The following is a 19108-nucleotide window of genomic DNA, read 5'->3' as shown; positions in this document are numbered from 1 at the left end:
TTCTTTCCTAATTTTCTATGTTGAGCATTTTGATTTTGATATATGTTGGCAAGTTTCTCATTTGACTAGGTGTGTTTGAGATCCTGTAAACCTTTTGTATGTGATGTCTCTCTCATTTCTCATATGGCAAAAATTTTCAGTAATTATCTCATTGAAAATTATCTTTGTGTTTCTTCTATGCCAATGATTCTCAGGTTTGTCTTTTAACATTGTCCCAGAGTTCTTGTATATTCTGGTCATGTACTATTATTTTCCCTTTATCACATTCTGTGTACTCAAGATTATATACTCTCTCTTTAAAACCTGAAGTTCTGTCTTCAAGGACTGAGGTTCTACTTCGTATGCATCCAATATGTTAGTGATGACTTCAAGTGAATTTTTAATTTGATTAGTTATGTCTTTCATTTAGAGGAGATCTGCTTGGATTCTTTTCACTATTTCTACTTCTTTATTACAATGGTCTTTTATCTCCTGTAATTACTCTCTTTATTCCTTCCTTAGATCTTATTTTAGTTCCTTAAACATTTTAATAATCAGTTTTTATAAGTTGTCTATGGGTCTTCATCCCTCTCACTATCAGTAGGAACCTTTTGTTGGGGGATTGTGGATTTTGGTGGGATATTTGATTGCCTGTTTCTTCGCACATTAAGGTGTCTTGGGCTTGTGCATCAGTTGAGGTGGATTCCACTCCTTTTCATTTGGCATGTGTCCTTTTGTGTGTAATTATCTTATTTGTTCTGGGATTTCTCTCTGGTGTATGAATAGATGTCAAGGGGTGTGACCTGAGGTCCCTCTCAGATTGTTCTTCCTTGGGTACTTGGTGGTTTGGGGCTTTTGTCTTCTCACTTCTTTGAGTTGGAGTAATGTCAGGGCTTAAATGAAGTAGATTGTGTGTGAAGTAAGATTCATTGTTGCTTGTTTAATATGTGAATATGTATTCATAGCTGCAGGATCTCTATTCTGTGATCTTGCAGTTTCCCAATCTCTTTCTAGCCCCTCTTAGGGACAGGAGTGAACCAGGAATGACACTAATGCCAGCAACGAATGTAAATTTTTTTGTTAAATATCTGTGTCTACTTTGACACCTGTAATACTATTTGCCACTTATATAGGCATGGTGGGGTCAGCATTCAACGAGTCTGAACACTTAAAACAACTGTGAACTAGATCATGGATTCAATAGCAGGTGTCTACTCTGTAGTCTAACATATTTGTGATCACTCCAATTTGAATGCAGTGGGAATTACATAGTACAATCATTAGTTTTGGCTTTTGTTTCTTCTATGCTTTGTATTAAAGTAGAACTGAAGATTGGGTGTCATTAAATTATGTGTGGAGCTAAGTGTGCTGTCATTTGGCCAAGTTTAGTTTAGTGGCAGTCTTTTAACTTGTGAACTTTTAGTGTCCCAGTAGGCTTCCAGCACCTCACAGAATAGGGTGAAATAAACAATAGTAGCATCCATTGCAAAGAATACACAGCATTAAAGTAAATACCCAGTACATACTATGACATCTTCAAAAGTATTACCACAAAAAAAAAAAAAAAAACAGGATTGGTGGGTTCAGCAATTGTTGACAGTAAAAACAATAACCATGGACTAGCTCTGCCTTTAAAGCAAAGAGAAGGTGTCAATTATATCATCCCCAACAGTAATGATTGCATCAAAATTAATGGTAAGGGCAGGAGTTATATAAGGCAATTAGTTTTGAAAAATGGTAAAAATACAGTTAATAAAGGTAAAAGAAAATGTCTTAGAGAGTTAGAAGAATTTACAGTTTCAAAAAGTGAACAGAGAAAATGCATAAGAGATGTTACAGGTGATGTTTACATTGAAGGAGAGAAAAAATAGAAGAAACAAAGTATTGGGTCAGGGGGAGAGGGAATAAGAATTTGGTCATTAGCAAGAGAAGAGAGAGAAACAAGAGAAATAAACAAATGAAAATATTCAAAACTAAACCAAAATATACAATAAAAAAAAAAACCCTGAACCCTCAAAAGACAGGGCAAGGGAAAAATAACTATATTTTAAAAATTCTAAAAGTGAGAGAAAAAGAAAGTGTTTGTATATACGCCCCTGATCCAGTCAACACAGCAAGAATTTATACACACGTACACACACACACCTAAAAAACATACAAACACACACACACACACACACACACACACACACATTCTTAATGAAGAACAAAGGAAACATCTCCACTGAGGTGGTCAAAATAGTTGACTAGACTGGATGGTCACTGTCTATGTCCAACAATCTTTCTTTCCATTTCTTCTTGAGATATGTACTCATATAGAGAGCAAGGGGTGGCTGTTGTTATTCCCTTCTTGTTTTTGTGTAGCTCCCTGAGCTGCCAGGTGGAGCAGCCCAAGGTTGAAGTTGTTTGATGTAAGATTCACTTCTCACCAGTACGAGGTGGGATGTGTTAGGAAGTACTGTCAGTTGGAGTTTTGTCCATTTGCAACAGATTGGTGTGCTCCCATGGTAAAACTTATGAAGAGTTCTCTGAGGGCATTTCAACGGTTGGGGCTTAGGTCTAATAAGGCCTCAGGGTTTTTGTTTGGTGGTGTCTGCTTTGGAGATATGAGATCTATCTGCCCCTAGGACTTGACAATAGTCAATTTCTGATGTAGGTCTGCTTATCAGGGTCCTCCCAATAATTCCAATCGTGGCACAGGGGGGCTATCCTTTACTCACTTCTACCCATGAGCACAGTCTCCTGGGCTTAGTTCTCAAGTGAATTGCTTCTCCCCACCATCAGACTCCTAGCCTGATTCAGATGGTCACTTTAGCTGCCAGACTCAAAGCAAGTAGGGCTTCCCTCACCCTCCTGACTCAAATCTCCCTGGGTACAGTCCACTCCATGCCTGCTTCACTCATGTTCCCACAGTTACCCCCTAAGTCACCCAGTTGGCACCTGCTGGGATACTGTGACAGAGAACATCCATCTCCCTCAGGGAGCCATAGCTGTAAAGAGATCTCCCCAAGATTGCTCCTGCCTCAGCTGTCTGAGGCCAGTTGAGATACCAAGCATGGTTTTCAATCACCAGTGCACAGTGTAGTCTCTGTCATCTAAGTTTAGGCAGCTTTCTTTTTTAAATCCTAGGTTTTTCCATACTAGATCTGTTTCTCTGTGTTCTCCCTCCTTCTGTGGTGAATTGGTGACCAAGCAACAGCTGGGTTAGCTCCAGTGCATTCTCTCTTATTTATTGTACCCAAGTTTCTAAGTCCCTAAGCCAGTTTAAAAGTCCAGTATTGAATTTTAGTGAAATCCTTCTTTCACTTGCCTTGCTGAGAAGTTATACACCCACTGCTTTGGTCCTGAGTCACTACATGACTTGGAATGCAGCTTTCCGTGTTTTCACTATTTTAAGGATACCCAGCAAGGATCTTCATGTTAAAAAGAGACTCCATAATTTTATTATACTCCAAGAACATCACATTCTCAGCTCTGTACTCCCCTCCCTGAGGACTCTCTTCCTTACAATGCCCTTTCCTCAGGCAATAACTGATCTGTCAATAGATCTGTTAATAGTTCTTATTTTCCATAATTTTATGTAAATGAAATTATTCAGGTTGTGTTTGGGGCATATGGAGGATAGGAAGTCTGATCTGGTTCTTTCAGCCTGTTTATTTACTTTTAGACTTTTGGATTATTTTTTATTATACCTGAATATATCATATAACAGAAACATTATTTATAGACATTTTGGAAACACTTTGTTGATTATTTAATACATTACATCTAAAAGAAGACTCACATTTGGGTAAAATGGAGATCATCATTTCTTTTGTGAATAACCAAAATATCTACTTCATATGCACTCAAGAAAAAATTCTTCCAGAATCATCTTCAGATTTGGCACTATATTAAATGTCTAATGAATAAATATAACAAGTTGGAGTGCTGCATTTGACTTTTCTGAGGAACTTCTTTATTGATATAGGAAAATCAGTTTCCTGTTGATGAAGAAATGAAGAAATAATGTAGATAAAAAGAAGAAGGGAACCATAAACCCTTGACCCAGAGGCTAAACCCATGACCATCTACAGGACCATGCACTGGGATTTCATCTGCACCATCAGCTTCTTCAGAGGGAGAAAGAATAAGTGCATATCCACAAGATCTTAAAGCCAGAATCATGTAAAACTACAAGTCATGAACTGGAAAATCATTAAAAAAGGATGGTGTCCTTAGGGGAGGGTAAGAGTTAGAATCCCATTCCTGTTCCTTACTAAACGACTCTGTGTAATTGATTTTACATCCGCAAATCACCTTTTGAGTAGAAACAATGCCTTCTTCATAAAGTAACCATGCAAAAATTATGCAAAATATACTTGTTTACACATGTTTAGTTTTAAATATATGAGTGATGTTATAGATTGGGGACCATTTTATAAACTTTTTTCCCTTTGAAAACATTTTCTTGTTTTCTCTGATGTTGGTGACTTTGTAGTTTTGATATATTAGCAGTGCTGAAGTGAACATTCTTGTGCATGTGCCTGTGTATCTCTTCAGTTCAGACCTAAGAGGGCAGAAGGTGACAGGTGACTCACTTTCTTCTCTCACAGATGTTGCCAAGTGTTTTCACAAAGAGATTGCATTAATGTATCCTTTCCCAACAGTGTATGCAGACCTCATGACCTCACATTTTCCATGTAAAGAGAATGAAACATAAACACAAGCTCACTGATGGGGTTTTCTTTTCAAACTCTAGAATTATTCCAGGAAATTTTATGAGTCATGAAGTAAGACCATCATCAAATTCAACTTGACCATAGTTCAATATTTATGATCTTTGACAAAGCAGTCCACTTATGAGAATTTTTTCCCCAAATGTAGTTGGCATAGGCCCCTATGGTCAACACTCATAAGTTCACACTGCTTGAAGCTAAACTGACCATTTTCCTGGCTGGCTCAGTACATTCAGAACCCCTGCTCTTTCTCCATCCATTCAGACAGGACGTTCTGTCTCACTGCTAGATACTCAACCTGGATGGACCAGACACACAGCCATGCCAAGTTTGATATGGAGTATGTTCAAGATCCTACCATTGGAGGATATCATGAGCTACGTGGAAAGTTATATAACCTTAGAAGGTTGCTAGGTGAATATTCAATCAGAATAATGTCTTTATTCACATTCGAAATTGTTTCCCAAAAAGTGTCTTGAAAGTCTGTCATCTGTGACAGGGATAGCCTTGCAAGAAAGCTACTTTCCTTAAGCACACATAGGCAGGACTCCCTGGGACAGCAACTGAGATATGCATCACAGTGATTGACTTTTAGACTGACCCAGTGAAGCACCACAGTGTGGATAAATCAGTTTGATCCTGGGTTTTATTAAGAAAAATCTTGCCCTCAGACCTAAGCCTTTTTCTCTATTGTCACCTTAATAAGGAATAGAGTCGATGTATTGTTCTCTATAGGCTTTTGCTGTATTTCTTGGTTGGCTCATAGCTCAGATGTGGAGGACATGTATTGGGGTGGTGGAGGTCCCATATGACCCAGGCATTATGAACCAACACCATAGAAAAAGGAAGTGAGCCAGTCAGACAAGGAAATGAGAAAAGAGAATTATAGGCTCTTTGTAAGAACCACCTCTGGTAGGCAAAGCAGAATACACACTTGTTAGCCCAGACTATTATTAAGAGTTTTGGTAAGAAGAGGGACTAGACTGAGCAACCCCTGGTTCCCCTTCCAAATTCATTAATCAGAAAAGTGATTCCCTGAGAAGTGAATATGCAGAGATGCTAAAATCATTTTTTGATTGATGTCCCTCTATATGAAAGAAAATATCATGAATGAAAGATAGCGGATTTGTTTGGGGTTGTTGTGATTTTGTAAATAAGACTGGGGAGAACTGACATCTTAACAATCCAGGTCTTCTGATCCATGAACAGGGTATATCTTCTAATTATTTACATCTTTAATTTTCTCAGCAATATCTTGTAGAACTCCTCATACAGGTATCACAGTTCTGTGGACAGATTATCCATAAATATTTCATACATTTTGATGCTGTCTTAAAATATTATTTTACAAATACAAATGCCAATTGTATTTTTCTGAACTTTCAGCAACAAAATAGTAACAGTAGCTGCTGAGGAATATTTTGGTGGAAAAATTATTTCATGCTTTATACACATTTACCAGTATTTCCAGATCAGATTTTGGAAGTCATTAAGAATACATAGAGATCCTCCTCCTCCTCCTGCTCCTCCTGGTTGGAGTGCACTGTCCAGAGTGGGCTGGGAGGAGAAAGCCCAAGAGCAGGGTTCGGTGCCTTTTCCTCTGTCCCCAGCCGGTGCCCGGAGCCCCCCTGCCCTTCCTCCCCACCCCCTCCCCTCCCCAGTCCTGCCCTCCCCCTTGTCCCGGGATCGCTCCGTCACACCCACCATGATGGAAGACGACGGACAGTCCCGGACTCTACACACACAAGCTAAGACATATGGTTCTATCTTCAGAAAACAACATGGTGTTTATAGCCTAGATACGTAGGTAACCTCTCCAGAGATGTGACAGAAGTCCTTATACTTCAGTTATTCAGTCAGATCGGACCCTGTAAAAGCTGTAAAATGATAACAGAGATTCTACGCAACCCATAGCACAAGGGTCAACTCTTCTGTTGGATTTTCTGTTTTGCAGCATACAAGCAATGATCCATATTGCTTTGTGGAATTTTATGAACACAGACATGCAGCTGCTACAGTAGCTGCTATGAATGGGAGAAAAATTTAGGGAAAGGAGGTCAAAGTAAACTGGGAAACAACACCAAGTAGGCAGAAAAAAAATACTTCCAATCACTTCCATGTGTTTGTTGGGGATTGAGTCCAGAAATTACAACAGAAGATATCAAATCAGCATTTGCCCCCTTTGGTAAAATATCAGATGCCTGGGTAGTTAAAGACATGGCAACTGGAAAATCCAAAGGCTATGGTTTTGTATCTTTTTATAACAAACTGGTTGCAGAAAATGCAATTGTTCATATGGGAGGTCAGTGGTTGGGTGGACGACAAATCAGAACCAATTGGGCCACACACAAACGACCTGCACCTAAAAGTACACAAGAAAACAACACTAAGCAGTTGAGATTTGAAGATGTAGTAAACCAGTCAAGTCCAAAAAATTGTACTGTGTACTGTGGAGGAATTGCTTCTGGGTTAACAGATCAGCTTATGAGACAGACATTTTCACCATTTGGACAAATTATGGAAATAAGAGTTTTTCCAGAGAAGGGCTATTCATTTGTCAGATTTTCAACCCATGAAAGTGCAGCCCATGCCATTGTTTCAATGAATGGTACTACAATTGAAGGACATGTGGTTATATGCTATTGGGGTAAAGAATCTCCTGATATGACTGAAAACTTCCAACAGGTCGATTATAGTCAGTGGGGCCCGTGGAGCCAAGTATATGGAAACCCACAACAGTATGGACAGTATATGGCAAATGGGTGGCAAGTACCGCCTTATGGAGTATATGGACAACCATGGAATCAACAAGGATTTGGAGTAGATCAATCACCTTCTGCTGCTTGGATGGGTGGATTTGGTGCTCAGCCTCCCCAAGGACAAGCTCCTCCCCCTGTAATACCTGCTCCTAACCAAGCTGGATATGTTATGGCAAGTTACCAAACACAGTCAGCTGGGACTCTAAACAAAATTGTAATTCATGATAGGCTTCAATTTCCTGTGACACTCTGAAGACATGAAAGTAGACATCGGAAAATGAAAATATTTATTTTAAAAATTGAAATGTTTGGAACCTTTAGCACAGCTTTGCTTTGGTGAAGGACACATGTCTTCTAGTTCTGCCTTTTTAAGTTTTTGTTCATGATGGATATGAACATGATTTTTCTTTGTGTACAAAAACTAAAATAAAGTCAATAAAGACAATTCTGACTACAAATTTTGATCTAATAAGAGAAATGGTTTGATTCTTAGATACTATTCCATTTTTATCTTACTGTTCAGTATTTTAACTCACTGTGTTTTTAAAAGAGCAAAAAAGGGAGGATCTTGAAAAACTGGGAATCACATAAGTTCATCCTGAATCCTGATACTCCCCTCCCCTACCCTGAGGTGGATCACATTTGAAGTCAGCAGAAAAAAAGTGTGATATTCAGAAGAAATACATGATTTTGGAGTCGCTTTGGAGAAATATTTACTTTCTTTATGCCTAAAAGAAACTGAAGCCAGACTGAAATTTTGCAGCCTAAATAAGGAACAGCATTGTCCGAGTTACTTGAGCAAAATGTTCATCGGTCCACATTAAGACATATTTTTAAAACTTCAGGAAGTGTTATTAAAACTGTAGTATATTACATTTCATTTTGGGGAGAAATTCCAAGTATGGTGTTTGTATTAAAGTCAGACAGTCATACTTGTGCTTTTACATGACGTTTAAATGATATACATTGTAAATATTGAATACAGTGTTTAAAAAGCATGCTTCAACAACAACAACAAAAGGATCCATAGAAACTAGGGATAAAAATGTCCCAGGAACAGTTTTACAGGTCATCTACAGAAAAAAAATCAATCTCTAAAAGAACATAGTTTAGTAGCTTCCAACAGTATATGCATGGTTAGAAATGAAACTGTTGAAGTGTGTGGTTTTACTTCTTTACCTCCTGGTAAATTCAGCTTAATGAATACCTGGGATCCTGGCTTGTGTAAGAGAAGGGAAAACAATATGTACAAATTTGTGCATTCATGAATGTATATATGTATGCATTTATAGAGCACTGAAGCTGCTAGAAATGTTTATTGTTAAGAATACTTAATTATTGTGATGGAATCATTCTTATTCAGCTCCTAGTAGAGCTGAATATTAGAGGTGAGATTAGTGTGGCTGTTGTTTTTCCCAACATTTCCTTGGCCAGAATGGTTACCATGGTGACCCTGTGACTGCTGTGGGATTTTGGACAGACCAAGTATCTGTTTATGATTTTTGCTTGAATTACTTATTTTGATGCTGACATGTGCTGTTTTTCTAATTCTGATGTTCCTCCTAAGATTATTAGTTGGCATGTGAAAAGAGTGTAGAACCGTCACTTCCTATTTATTTATCATGTGCCAATATCATTGTATAATTCTGACTCTGATTCACATTTTTCTCAGAAGTTTTCCTCTGTTACATATCTTGTGCTTAGATTGTCCCGAAATCAACCAGTGGAAGCCACTTCAACTTGGTCTTAGTGTCCACTTGACACCTATCTAGAATTCCCTGAATGTGTACTTTGCTCTCTGAGACTGACATCTCTCCATGTGTTGAAAAGAAGCAATGACGCCTACCTCAGAGCATCATTATTTTTAAACAACAACCTACAATGTAGTGCATCTTTTATCCATCAGCAAAGCAAATGTTACTTCCTCATTCACACTTCGCTTCTTTTGGTCTGTCCATACATGTTTTTTTGTTTTGTTTTGTTTTGTTTTGTTTTGGGGTATTTGCTTGTTTTGGGTACCAGGGATTGAACCTGGGGAGTAGGGGCTTACACGCTGAGCCCTTTTTTATATTTTATTTAGAGACAGAGTCTCACTAAGTTGCTTAGGACCTTGCTGAGTTGCTGAGACTGACTTTGAACTTGAGATCTTCCTGCCTCAGCCTCCTGAGCCACTGGGATCACAGTGTGTGCCACTGCACCCGGCCATACAATGCCTGTTTTATCAATATAATACCCTGACTATAGTGACAATACTTGGAATGTAACATGAAGCAGGGATAAGTCCACATTTCCATTATTAGTAAATTTCTGGGTCACTGCTGTGTGCAAAAGGGAGTTGTGGAATAGTGCTGTGGAAGAGGAAAAGCATCATTGAACAGCTTTCAGTTAACTGAGTTGGAAAAGGCAAGACAACACCTCCCCCCAGACTTTCCATCATCTTGTTTTCATCTTTATTCCACATGTTTTCTTTCCCTTTACTAATCCTTCTAGTTTAACAACAGAGAATGATGTGAACTCTGTATTCCAGAACCAGGAGCTTATTGATAAAAACAAAGATGATATTTAGTCTGCTAAACAGATTTCTGGAAAGATCCCATCATGGGAACACTTTTGGTAAGTTGTTGCCCTTTCCACTAGCCTCCCCTACACAAAATCTTTCTGATCATCAGGAATATTCTGAAGATAAGTATGGTCCCATGTGAGAAAGAAATATGTGGTCTGTGGTGCCAGGGAAGTACCAGTGAACTTTAAAGTAAATAAATTAATGAACCCACCAGATGTCCCATAACTCTACAATAGTAGGTAATAAAATAATGCTGCTCAAATGTGAGCTGTTGAAATCAGCATTTTTGCAAGTGTTGTCCATTAGGGGTTGCTTATTAAAATAGCACATATTTGGGTCCACTCTGTGTCTGCCAATTTAAAACCAGGAAGGTTGAATGGACATGTCTATATTTTGAGTAATTTCTCTAGTTGTTTCCAGTACTCATCCAGATTGAAAAGCACTTCTGTGGATTTGCAAAAAGTTCTGCTAAATTTTTGAATCCTTTGATGTCTAATTCCATTGTTGGTTATTCCCACTTCTTGGCTTTAAACATCTGTGTATTCTCTGGTGTAACAAATTTATAGAATTTCTTTCAATTAAGTAATATTTATTCAGTAATTCATATAAGAGGCTATGATCTAGACACTAGGGAAATAGAGCAGAGAAGAAGATAGGCAGAATCTCCGGAGCTATCATTCTAATTTGGGAATAGTGACAATTAGCAGGGAAACAAATCATTAAGCAGAACAATCTCATATGGTGATTTATGATTTGAAGATAATAAACATATAGATGGAGTAGAAAATCAGGGAAAAGGGATTATGAGAGATGGGGTTGTCAGTGAAGTTCTTTCTCAGGAAGTGGCATTTGAGCTGACTCCTGGAAGGATAAGAAGCAGCCAGGCATGAGTCAGCAATTTCATCAGTGTCCCTGCGCTGTTCATGTTCCAACTGATCAAGGAATAGAGGAAAAACTCAATGTTGGGAGCCTGGCAGACAATATGTAGAATAGTGGGAGGTGAGGTGCAAAGGGCAAACAGGATCCACAAGGTTTGACCCATAAAGGGAGTTTGGATTTTATTCTGAGTGTGAAGGGTTAGAGTTTGGGAGTGAAATAATTTGATTCTTGCCAAAAGGCAATTTTGGCTGCTGTGTGGAGAATGGACTAGAGAGGTACAACATAGCCTGTGCAAACAATCAATAAAATATTCCTGAAGGTCGGGGGAGGGAATAGGGTGGGTAGGACCAGTGGCATGTGCAGAGCGAGGAAAGCACCTACACAGGGCGTGTCTGGAGATAGGGCAGTCGGGACCTCCAGTGGCTGTGCGTTCTTGTGGGGATAAGGTAGAATCAAGGAGGAGGAGCCCTGGGCTCGTTCAGGCACATGGAGAAGCGGTGGTGCTGTTTTCTGTCATCAGTTATACTAAGCGCCTCTGACATTCTAAAGCTATCCAACAGTGCTTGTAGGGTAAACTAGTGACTTGAAAAAAGAAAAAGAAAAAAAAAAAAAAAAAAAAAAAAAAAAAAAAAAAAAACCGTGGTTGGCGCACGCTCAGGGAACGCCCGCCTAGCAGTTGGCTGAAATCAAAAGGAGCAAGTGCACAGTGGGAACCAGAGCCCATATCCCTGGTGTGCTTGTGGAGACAGGGTCGTGGGAGAAGGTCGAGATGAACTCGGTATTATCACGGGCAAACTCACTGTTCGCTTTCTCACTGAGCGTGATGGCGGCACTCACCTTGGGCTGCTTCATCACCACCGCATTCAAAGACAGGAGTGCCCCGGTGCGTTTGCACGTCTCGCGGATCCTGCTGAAAAATGTAGAAGACTTCACTGGACCTAGAAAAAAAAGTGATCTGGGATTCATTACATTTCATATCAGTGCGGATCTAGAGAAGACTTTCGACTGGAATGTTAAGCAGCTATTTCTTTATTTATCAGCGGAATATTCAACAAAAAATAATGCTGTGAATCAAGTAGTCCTTTGGGACAAGATTGTTCTGAGAGGTGATAATCCCAAGCTGTTATTGAAAGATATGAAGACAAAATATTTTTTCTTTGACGATGGAAATGGTCTCAAGGGAAACAGGAATGTCACTTTGACCTTATCTTGGAACGTTGTACCAAATGCTGGAATTCTGCCTCTTGTGACAGGAACGGGACGTGTATCTGTCCCATTTCCAGATGCATATGAAATAACCAAGAGTTATTAAATTTGAAACGCCACATTTTATGCTTAATGAATTGTATTTCATTTGTCTTTACTTGCATTTTTTTCTTTTGCTTTTTACCTTTAGATTTTTTTTCTTGCTACAACAGCAAACATCAAAAGGCATATTTGATGTAAAAGGTAATGGGTTATTAATTTCACAACCAAAACAAAACAAAAGGCTGCCAGAGTGGGGTATTATTTTGTAAAAATAAGACAACTGCATAATAAATTTTGTAACGTTAATATGTGTGTGTGTGTGTGTGTGTGTGTGTGTGTGTGTGTTCCTGTATTTCCATTATTCTTTAAGGAATCAAAGTGAGTATGAAGGGAAGTTTTGGGTGCCTACAGAGTCATAAGAACTTGTTATTTTATGCCTAGCATTTGTGCAAGTGCACATTGAATGTGATTAAGAAGTTGATGTTTTCTAGTCTCTTGTAGGATATGTTGGATTACTGGGAAAATGTAGCATGTTTGCCAGATAGAAGCCTGGTTTACAAAAAAAAAAAAAATGTGATGAAATTTTATTCCATTAGTCTTGGAATTGCCCACAGTGCTTGTCTGTCTTGTAGGTGACTAACAACTTTCATCACTTAAAGACTAAATACCCTTTTGTGGGCTGTAAATCATTCCAATTCATTTTGAAGTCCCTTAAGTCAACCAACTGTGTGTCTTTCAGTGCTTTCTCTGTAAGGGTTATTTTGTGTTATGTTTATATATGATGTTTATTATTACCATTGAAAGTTGAAAATGTTTGAATGGTTAAGTCTGACTTAAGTTTGTTTACTGAATATGTCTAGTGCTACTAAGTAGTAATTGCAATTATCTGTAGGTCCCCATTTTAATTGTTACTATGGTAATGATAATACTTGTATGATTTTTCACTTAAAAAACACTCTCATATATTTTATCATATGTTATTCTCAATAATTAAAGGAGTTACCAAATGCAAGTATTAGCTCTTTGCAGATAAAGAAACTGAAACTCAGTTTATTGAATTACTTCAAGGTCATATAGCAAGTAATGGAGTTAAAACTGGAAATCAGATCTTCTGATTATCTAAGGTTATTATTTTGTCTTACACCTGAGATTATAGATTAATGAAATTTAACTTATAATTTACATTGTATTTTTGGTGCACTGCATCCTTTCTATCATTACTAAAGGAGATATCTCATATTAAATGAAAGTGACTAATTTTCAAGCTGCCAGCAACTTATGCAGAAGTAACATCTCATGTCTTTCTTCTGCATAAATTAATTTTATTTATAATAAAACAACAAAATCCAAATATATTCAATTATAGTTTAGAGATTAAATACATAAAATACTTCATTGAATATATAGTTTAACATTTTTTTCTGCTGTAGGGAAATAAACACCCTCAAAGGTACCAACTACAAGCAAATTGCCCTTAAAAACAAGATCAATCACTATACTTAGAATATCAACAATAACAAAATGGACTAATATTGTTTCTAAGAATGATTTAAATTAACAAGTATCATTTATTTATCTTACTGAATATGGCACTAATTCTATGTTTAACAGCTGTGTATGCAGGTGTACGGTTCATAGAGAAATATTTGTGTTTGAGTTTTGCAAACTAACAGGAAGGTCACACATGTTGTGTCATGCATACAAGACTGGCTTTTGCTCCTACGTTTTTTCATTAAACTTCAAAATCTGTTTCTGTATCTGTAACATGACAGAGTTGGACTAGTTAACTTAAATGATAGTGCTTTCATACCCCATAAATATATGAACTTTGTTTTATCTCTTCAGGATAAAGATTGAACAGAAAAGCACTTTGGTAATGTGCAGACAGGAAGATGATTGAAAGACTAATTCATATTGAGTTCAAAATATCTTGCGAGGCTATACTAACCAAAACAGCATGGTATTGGCATATAAAGAGACACAGACCAGTGTAATATAATAGAGAGCTAAGAAATAAATTCATACGTTTACATCCAACTGATTTTTACAAGGGTGCCAAGAACATAAAATGGAAAATTATTTTCTCTTCAATAAATGGCATTGGGAAAATTGGATATCCATACACAGAAGAATGGATTAGATCTTAATTCACACCATATAAAAGATCAACTCAAAGTAGATCAAAGACTTAATTGTAAACAGAATCTGTGAAAGCACCAGAAGAAAACTAAGAGTTATTGTTCCTGACATTGATCTGGGCAATTTTTTTCTGGATGTAATATCAAAAACATAGACAACAAAAGCAAAAATAGAGAAATAGTATTATACTGAATTAAAAATTTTCTGCACAGAAAAAGAGAAATGAAGAGAGTAAAAAGAGAACTTCAAACTTGCAAACTGTACTTCTGATAAATGTTAATATGCAAAATATACCAGGAATTCAAATAATTCAATAGCAAGAAAGCAAATGACCTAAATAAAAATGGGAAAAAGACCTTACTAGACATTTTTCAAAGAAGACATACAAATGACCAACAGGTATATAAAAATGCCCAACATCACTAATCATCAAGAAAATGGAAATCAAAACCATGATGAAGTATCACATCACTCCTGTTAGAATGGCTATTATCAAAAGACAAAAAATAACAAGTATTGATGAGGATGTGGAGAAAAATAAACTTTGCACACTGTTGGTGGAAAACAATATGAAGTTTCCATTAGAAATTAAAAAATTAAAATGCCATATGATCTAACAATTCCAATGTTGGTTATATATCCAGAAGAAATGAAACCAATGTGTGGAAGAAAAATCCACAATTCCATATTTATTGCAGATCTATTCACATCACTAAGAAAGGTAATCAATCTAAGGGTCCATAAACAGTTTAATGAACACAGAAAATGTGAGAGGGAGAGGTGGGGAGTGGAGAGAATCTAGCCACATAAAGAATGAAATATTGTCATTTGCAACAACATATATGAAACTGGAGGACATCATGTTAAGTGAAATAAGCCAGACACAGAAAGAAAAGTTCTGCATGATCTTATATGTGGAATACAAAAAGTTGATCTCAGAAATACAGAGTAAAATAATGATTAATAGAACCTGGGGCAATTTGAGAAGTGTTTGAGGAGATGTTAAGAGGATACAAAATTAAAGTTAGAGATCTACTGTATAGCATAGTGACTATAATCAATGACACTATATTCTATTCTTTAAAAATGCTAAGAAAGTGGATGCTAAGTGCTCTTTAAAAAATTATGACTGTGGTAATGCATATGCTAACTAACTTGATTTAATCATTTGAAAATGTATATATACTTCAAAATATCATGTTGTAAAAATAAGTAAATGCAATTTATCTGTCACTTTAACAATAAATAGCATAAAATTAAAATCTTGACTTGCCAGTATTTATGTCACATGTTGCAATATTAATCTTTTTTGTGTACCTAGTAATTGTCTAAGGACTTTAATGTACTAACTTAAGTAATCTCAAAACAACTACCTATGAGTTAGGAAAATTTGATTTCCTAATTTTTTTTAACAGAAGAAAAAACTGAGGCAAAAAGTAATTCCTTCACTCTCCCAAGGTCACAGATATCCATGTATCCCAATGTCTATGCAAAAGGTTTTGCAATAATAATATATTGATTTATCCTTGTAAAACCAAAGCATAAAGCAATTACTTAAGAATATTTTCTCTTCTTTGAAATTACTGATTAATCCAGGTTCTACAGATGGGGCCTTTGAATGACTTTAAGGTGAGATAAAAGTATTCAGAATCACACAATATTTAAGAACTTGGATTTGTCCCTAGTTTGTCTTCAGAGCCTGCACTCATGACCAGTACACTTAGGAGGAAGAAATAAACATTTGTTGAATCATATCAGCCCATGGCATTTAATATGTCTTCATGTGAAGATTATCCTTCAGTAGCTACTTTGCTATGTATCACATGGTATTTATTTACAAATTATCACCCAAAAGGTAATAACTGTAGAAACAAAAGAGTAATGATTATTTTTTAAAAGGTAATAAATCATCACAGTAACATTAGAAAACTTGGCCTTCAAGTAATTATTTTGATTTCTATGGTGAATTATATTTCCTTTTATGAAGTCAGAATGCTTTTCCAGATGGAAATCACATTTATCTGTGCTCTAGGCTTTGTTGGTTGGGAATCATGGCTGGTATGACCCTCAGTGACAGGTGGGGCAGATGACATTTTCCCAAGGTCACCTAGAGCTATTGGGTTAGAACTGGCACTGTGGCCTAGATGTGTCTCCTGTCTCACTCATTCAATTGTTGTTGTTGTTTTTTTCAGAGATTACATTAGTTCTATTCCTATGTGTAGCAAATCATTTTTCAAGGACTTAGGGGATGTAGCTATCTGAGGTTGACCTGCAGATTATGTGAGAGGGTACTAAATACTTTCAAATTAAAAATCAATGGTGTGTGTTTATTTCCATCTTCTCCACCAAACTCAAGTGGGAGGTTAGAAGAAAAATTCCTGGAATCATATGGCATGTATTCTTTTGTGTCTGGCTTTTTTCAGTCAACAGAATGTATGTTATTTACATTTTGCTCTATTAGTAAATTGTTCACTTTCATTGGTTTATAGTACAAGTATTACATAGTGTGAATAATTGCACTATATATATGTAAAATAGAGATATATGTAAAATTCAATTTTTGAGTTAGTGCCATAAATGTTCTTGTGCAAAATTTTAGATAGGCACTTTTTTTTCATTTATTTTTGGCATGGATCAACCAGTGGAGTTTCTGTGTTATAGATTATATGTATATTCTGCTCAGTACATAGTGTCAAACTTTTTCTGAAGGGGTTGTTCCAATCTGTATACTTACTAGTAGAATTGAGTGTCCGACTACTCCACATCTTCATTGATACTTGGTATTTTCCATCTGTTTTCCTTCTATTTTCTGATGGGCATATGGAGATATCTTCTTGTTTCAATTTTAACTTCTCTTTAATTTAGCTCTCTCTATAGTATTGGTTCTTCTTTAATCTAAAGATGATCTGTCCATCTGATTTTTACCTTTCCTATTTATTTACTTAAGAAACTTTGTGGGGTTTTTTGTCATGTGAATGTTTCACTCCAGATTCTGCTGATGATAGATATCCTTATTGTGTTGTTTATGCTCCTCTGGCTCCTATATCCTTTAAATTGGTTATTAAATGAGAGACTTGTTCAGATTCAGATTTTTTGGCAAGAGTACCACAGATGAGGTGTTGATTATTTCTACACTGTTACACCAGGAGGCTGATTGGATCTGGTTGTCTGTCCTTTGAACTTGAAATTGATCATTGGATTCAGGTGTTGTGAGCCTGATACATTCATTATAAAAGTTCGTATATCTTTTCAGGTTTTTGCAGTCTCTGCATATGTATACCTATATCTGCACTTTATCAAAGTTTATAAAAACAATAATGTGCTAATTTTGATTTCTTCTCAATTCATTAGCTGTGATTCATTTATAAAAGCAACTTCTCCTCTACTCTTATATTATACTAAGGTATGAAATGCAGAGGAACTGCTGGATGACTGTTCAGTTGTCCTGAAGTATTTCCACTTTTCAAAACATTAAATTATTTCCCTAAAAGACTCCAAAAAGGACTTCCTTTTTTTAGTGTTATTATGGTGTCACATATGTTTACATATTCAATGTATTTAATTCATGTCGCTCATTAATAATTTCATGTTCAAAATATTCTGTCTTTGTCCAGTGGGAACCCCTTTAGTTTGCTTCTGAGTCTTTTGATATTCTGTCTATCATGGTAGTTTGGTCCAGAATTATCTGTTAAAACTCAATAGATCTGGAATCAGTCACTTCTCTAAAGAAACCTTGTTCCTTTTTTAGAATATGATTTTAGAAATTTCAATCTAAAGACTAGATTTGCTCATTGCTGCTGGATTACCATTGTTTCTTGTTGTTTTCTACTCATGGAACCAATAAATATGTACGATATTTTAAGGTAATAAACATATCTGCTTTCATACTTTGTGGCTCTTCTGTAATTGTTTTTTATCATTTTTGTTAAAACTTTTCAGTTTTTAAAAATGTAAGCAAGTATTATAATAGTATAGGCCATAAATATGGACATTTCTGAGGAAACGAAAGTGTTTTGCTTCTGAACTGTCCAACACAGTAGCCTCTAGCTGCCTTCAGCTGTTGAGTATGTGAAAATACAGTGAGTGTAACTGAAGAACTGATTTAAATTACCACTTTTGCTAGTGGCTAGTGTATTGAAAGACAATTCCACAACTTTTTTGTATCTTGTTTTCACATAATAATCTATCCTAAGATCACTTATATTAGTATATATAGAGTTCTCCCAGATTTTTATATCTGCATAGTACTCTAGGTTGTAGATGTACATTAAATTACTCAACCAACCTGCAATTGGTGGGCATTTGTCATATTCCTAGCATTTTACTCTTGTGAATTGTTCTGTCATAAATTGATGTGTACTTATTTGTGCCTTTTGTCTTTTTGCATTGTTTCTTTTGGATAGATTAGTAGAATCTAAGATATAATATCTATTTTAGATAGTGCTGGTTCTGGCAGTAAATACCTATATAATTTTTATTAGATAGCATCAAATCCCCTCCATGGGGATTGTACCATTTGACATTAGCTCCAAAAATGCATGATAATGCCTTTATTTACCCACAGATTATGTAAGAGAAACAGTGAGGGGAGGTGAATATCATGTGAGAAATTGTGAAAGCCATTTCACTAAACCAGGAGAATTACATGTACATACAAAGGTCCTAGCCCTGTGCTTTTCTACTTTTTATATCTGTTGTGAATCTTGGTTCATAACCCCAAATGGGAGAGGAGAACTTACATGGAGTAGAAATTCCTATCACCTCAGAAGATTAAATGGGTGGGACAATCCAGGTGTGGTGGCACACTCCTCTAATCCCAGCGT

The 19108-nt window shown here is 36.4% G+C and overlaps 2 protein-coding genes across 2 annotated transcripts; both read left to right on the top strand.

Moving 5' to 3' along the window:
* Positions 1–6624: 6624 nt before the first annotated feature.
* On the top strand, positions 6625–7901 carry LOC306651841 (nucleolysin TIAR-like). The gene has a single exon (XM_079124721.1). It carries the CDS (start codon positions 6915–6917, stop codon positions 7707–7709), a length of 795 nt encoding a protein of 264 aa, XP_078980847.1. The 5' UTR covers positions 6625–6914; the 3' UTR covers positions 7710–7901.
* A 3649-nt stretch (positions 7902–11550) lies between these two features.
* Positions 11551–16365, top strand: LOC306651846 (signal peptidase complex subunit 3-like). The gene is made up of 2 exons (XM_079124727.1): positions 11551–12347; positions 13992–16365. The coding sequence occupies exon 1, from the start codon at positions 11668–11670 to the stop codon at positions 12208–12210; it is 543 nt and encodes a 180-aa protein (XP_078980853.1). The 5' UTR covers positions 11551–11667; the 3' UTR covers positions 12211–12347; positions 13992–16365.
* Positions 16366–19108: the final 2743 nt, after the last annotated feature.

This window comes from Sciurus vulgaris (genome assembly GCF_902686455.1).
Source record: "Sciurus vulgaris genome assembly, chromosome: X".
In the NCBI taxonomy this organism is placed as follows: domain Eukaryota; kingdom Metazoa; phylum Chordata; class Mammalia; order Rodentia; family Sciuridae; genus Sciurus; species Sciurus vulgaris.
Note: the sequence above shows the minus strand (reverse complement) of the source record. Positions and strands in the feature narration are given on the sequence as shown.

Excerpts from the sequence above, each read along its gene's own strand:
- LOC306651846 (XM_079124727.1), top strand. The coding sequence starts at position 11,668 with ATGAACTCGGTATTATCACGGGCAAACTCACTGTTCGCTTTCTCACTG.
- LOC306651841 (XM_079124721.1), top strand. The coding sequence starts at position 6,915 with ATGGCAACTGGAAAATCCAAAGGCTATGGTTTTGTATCTTTTTATAAC.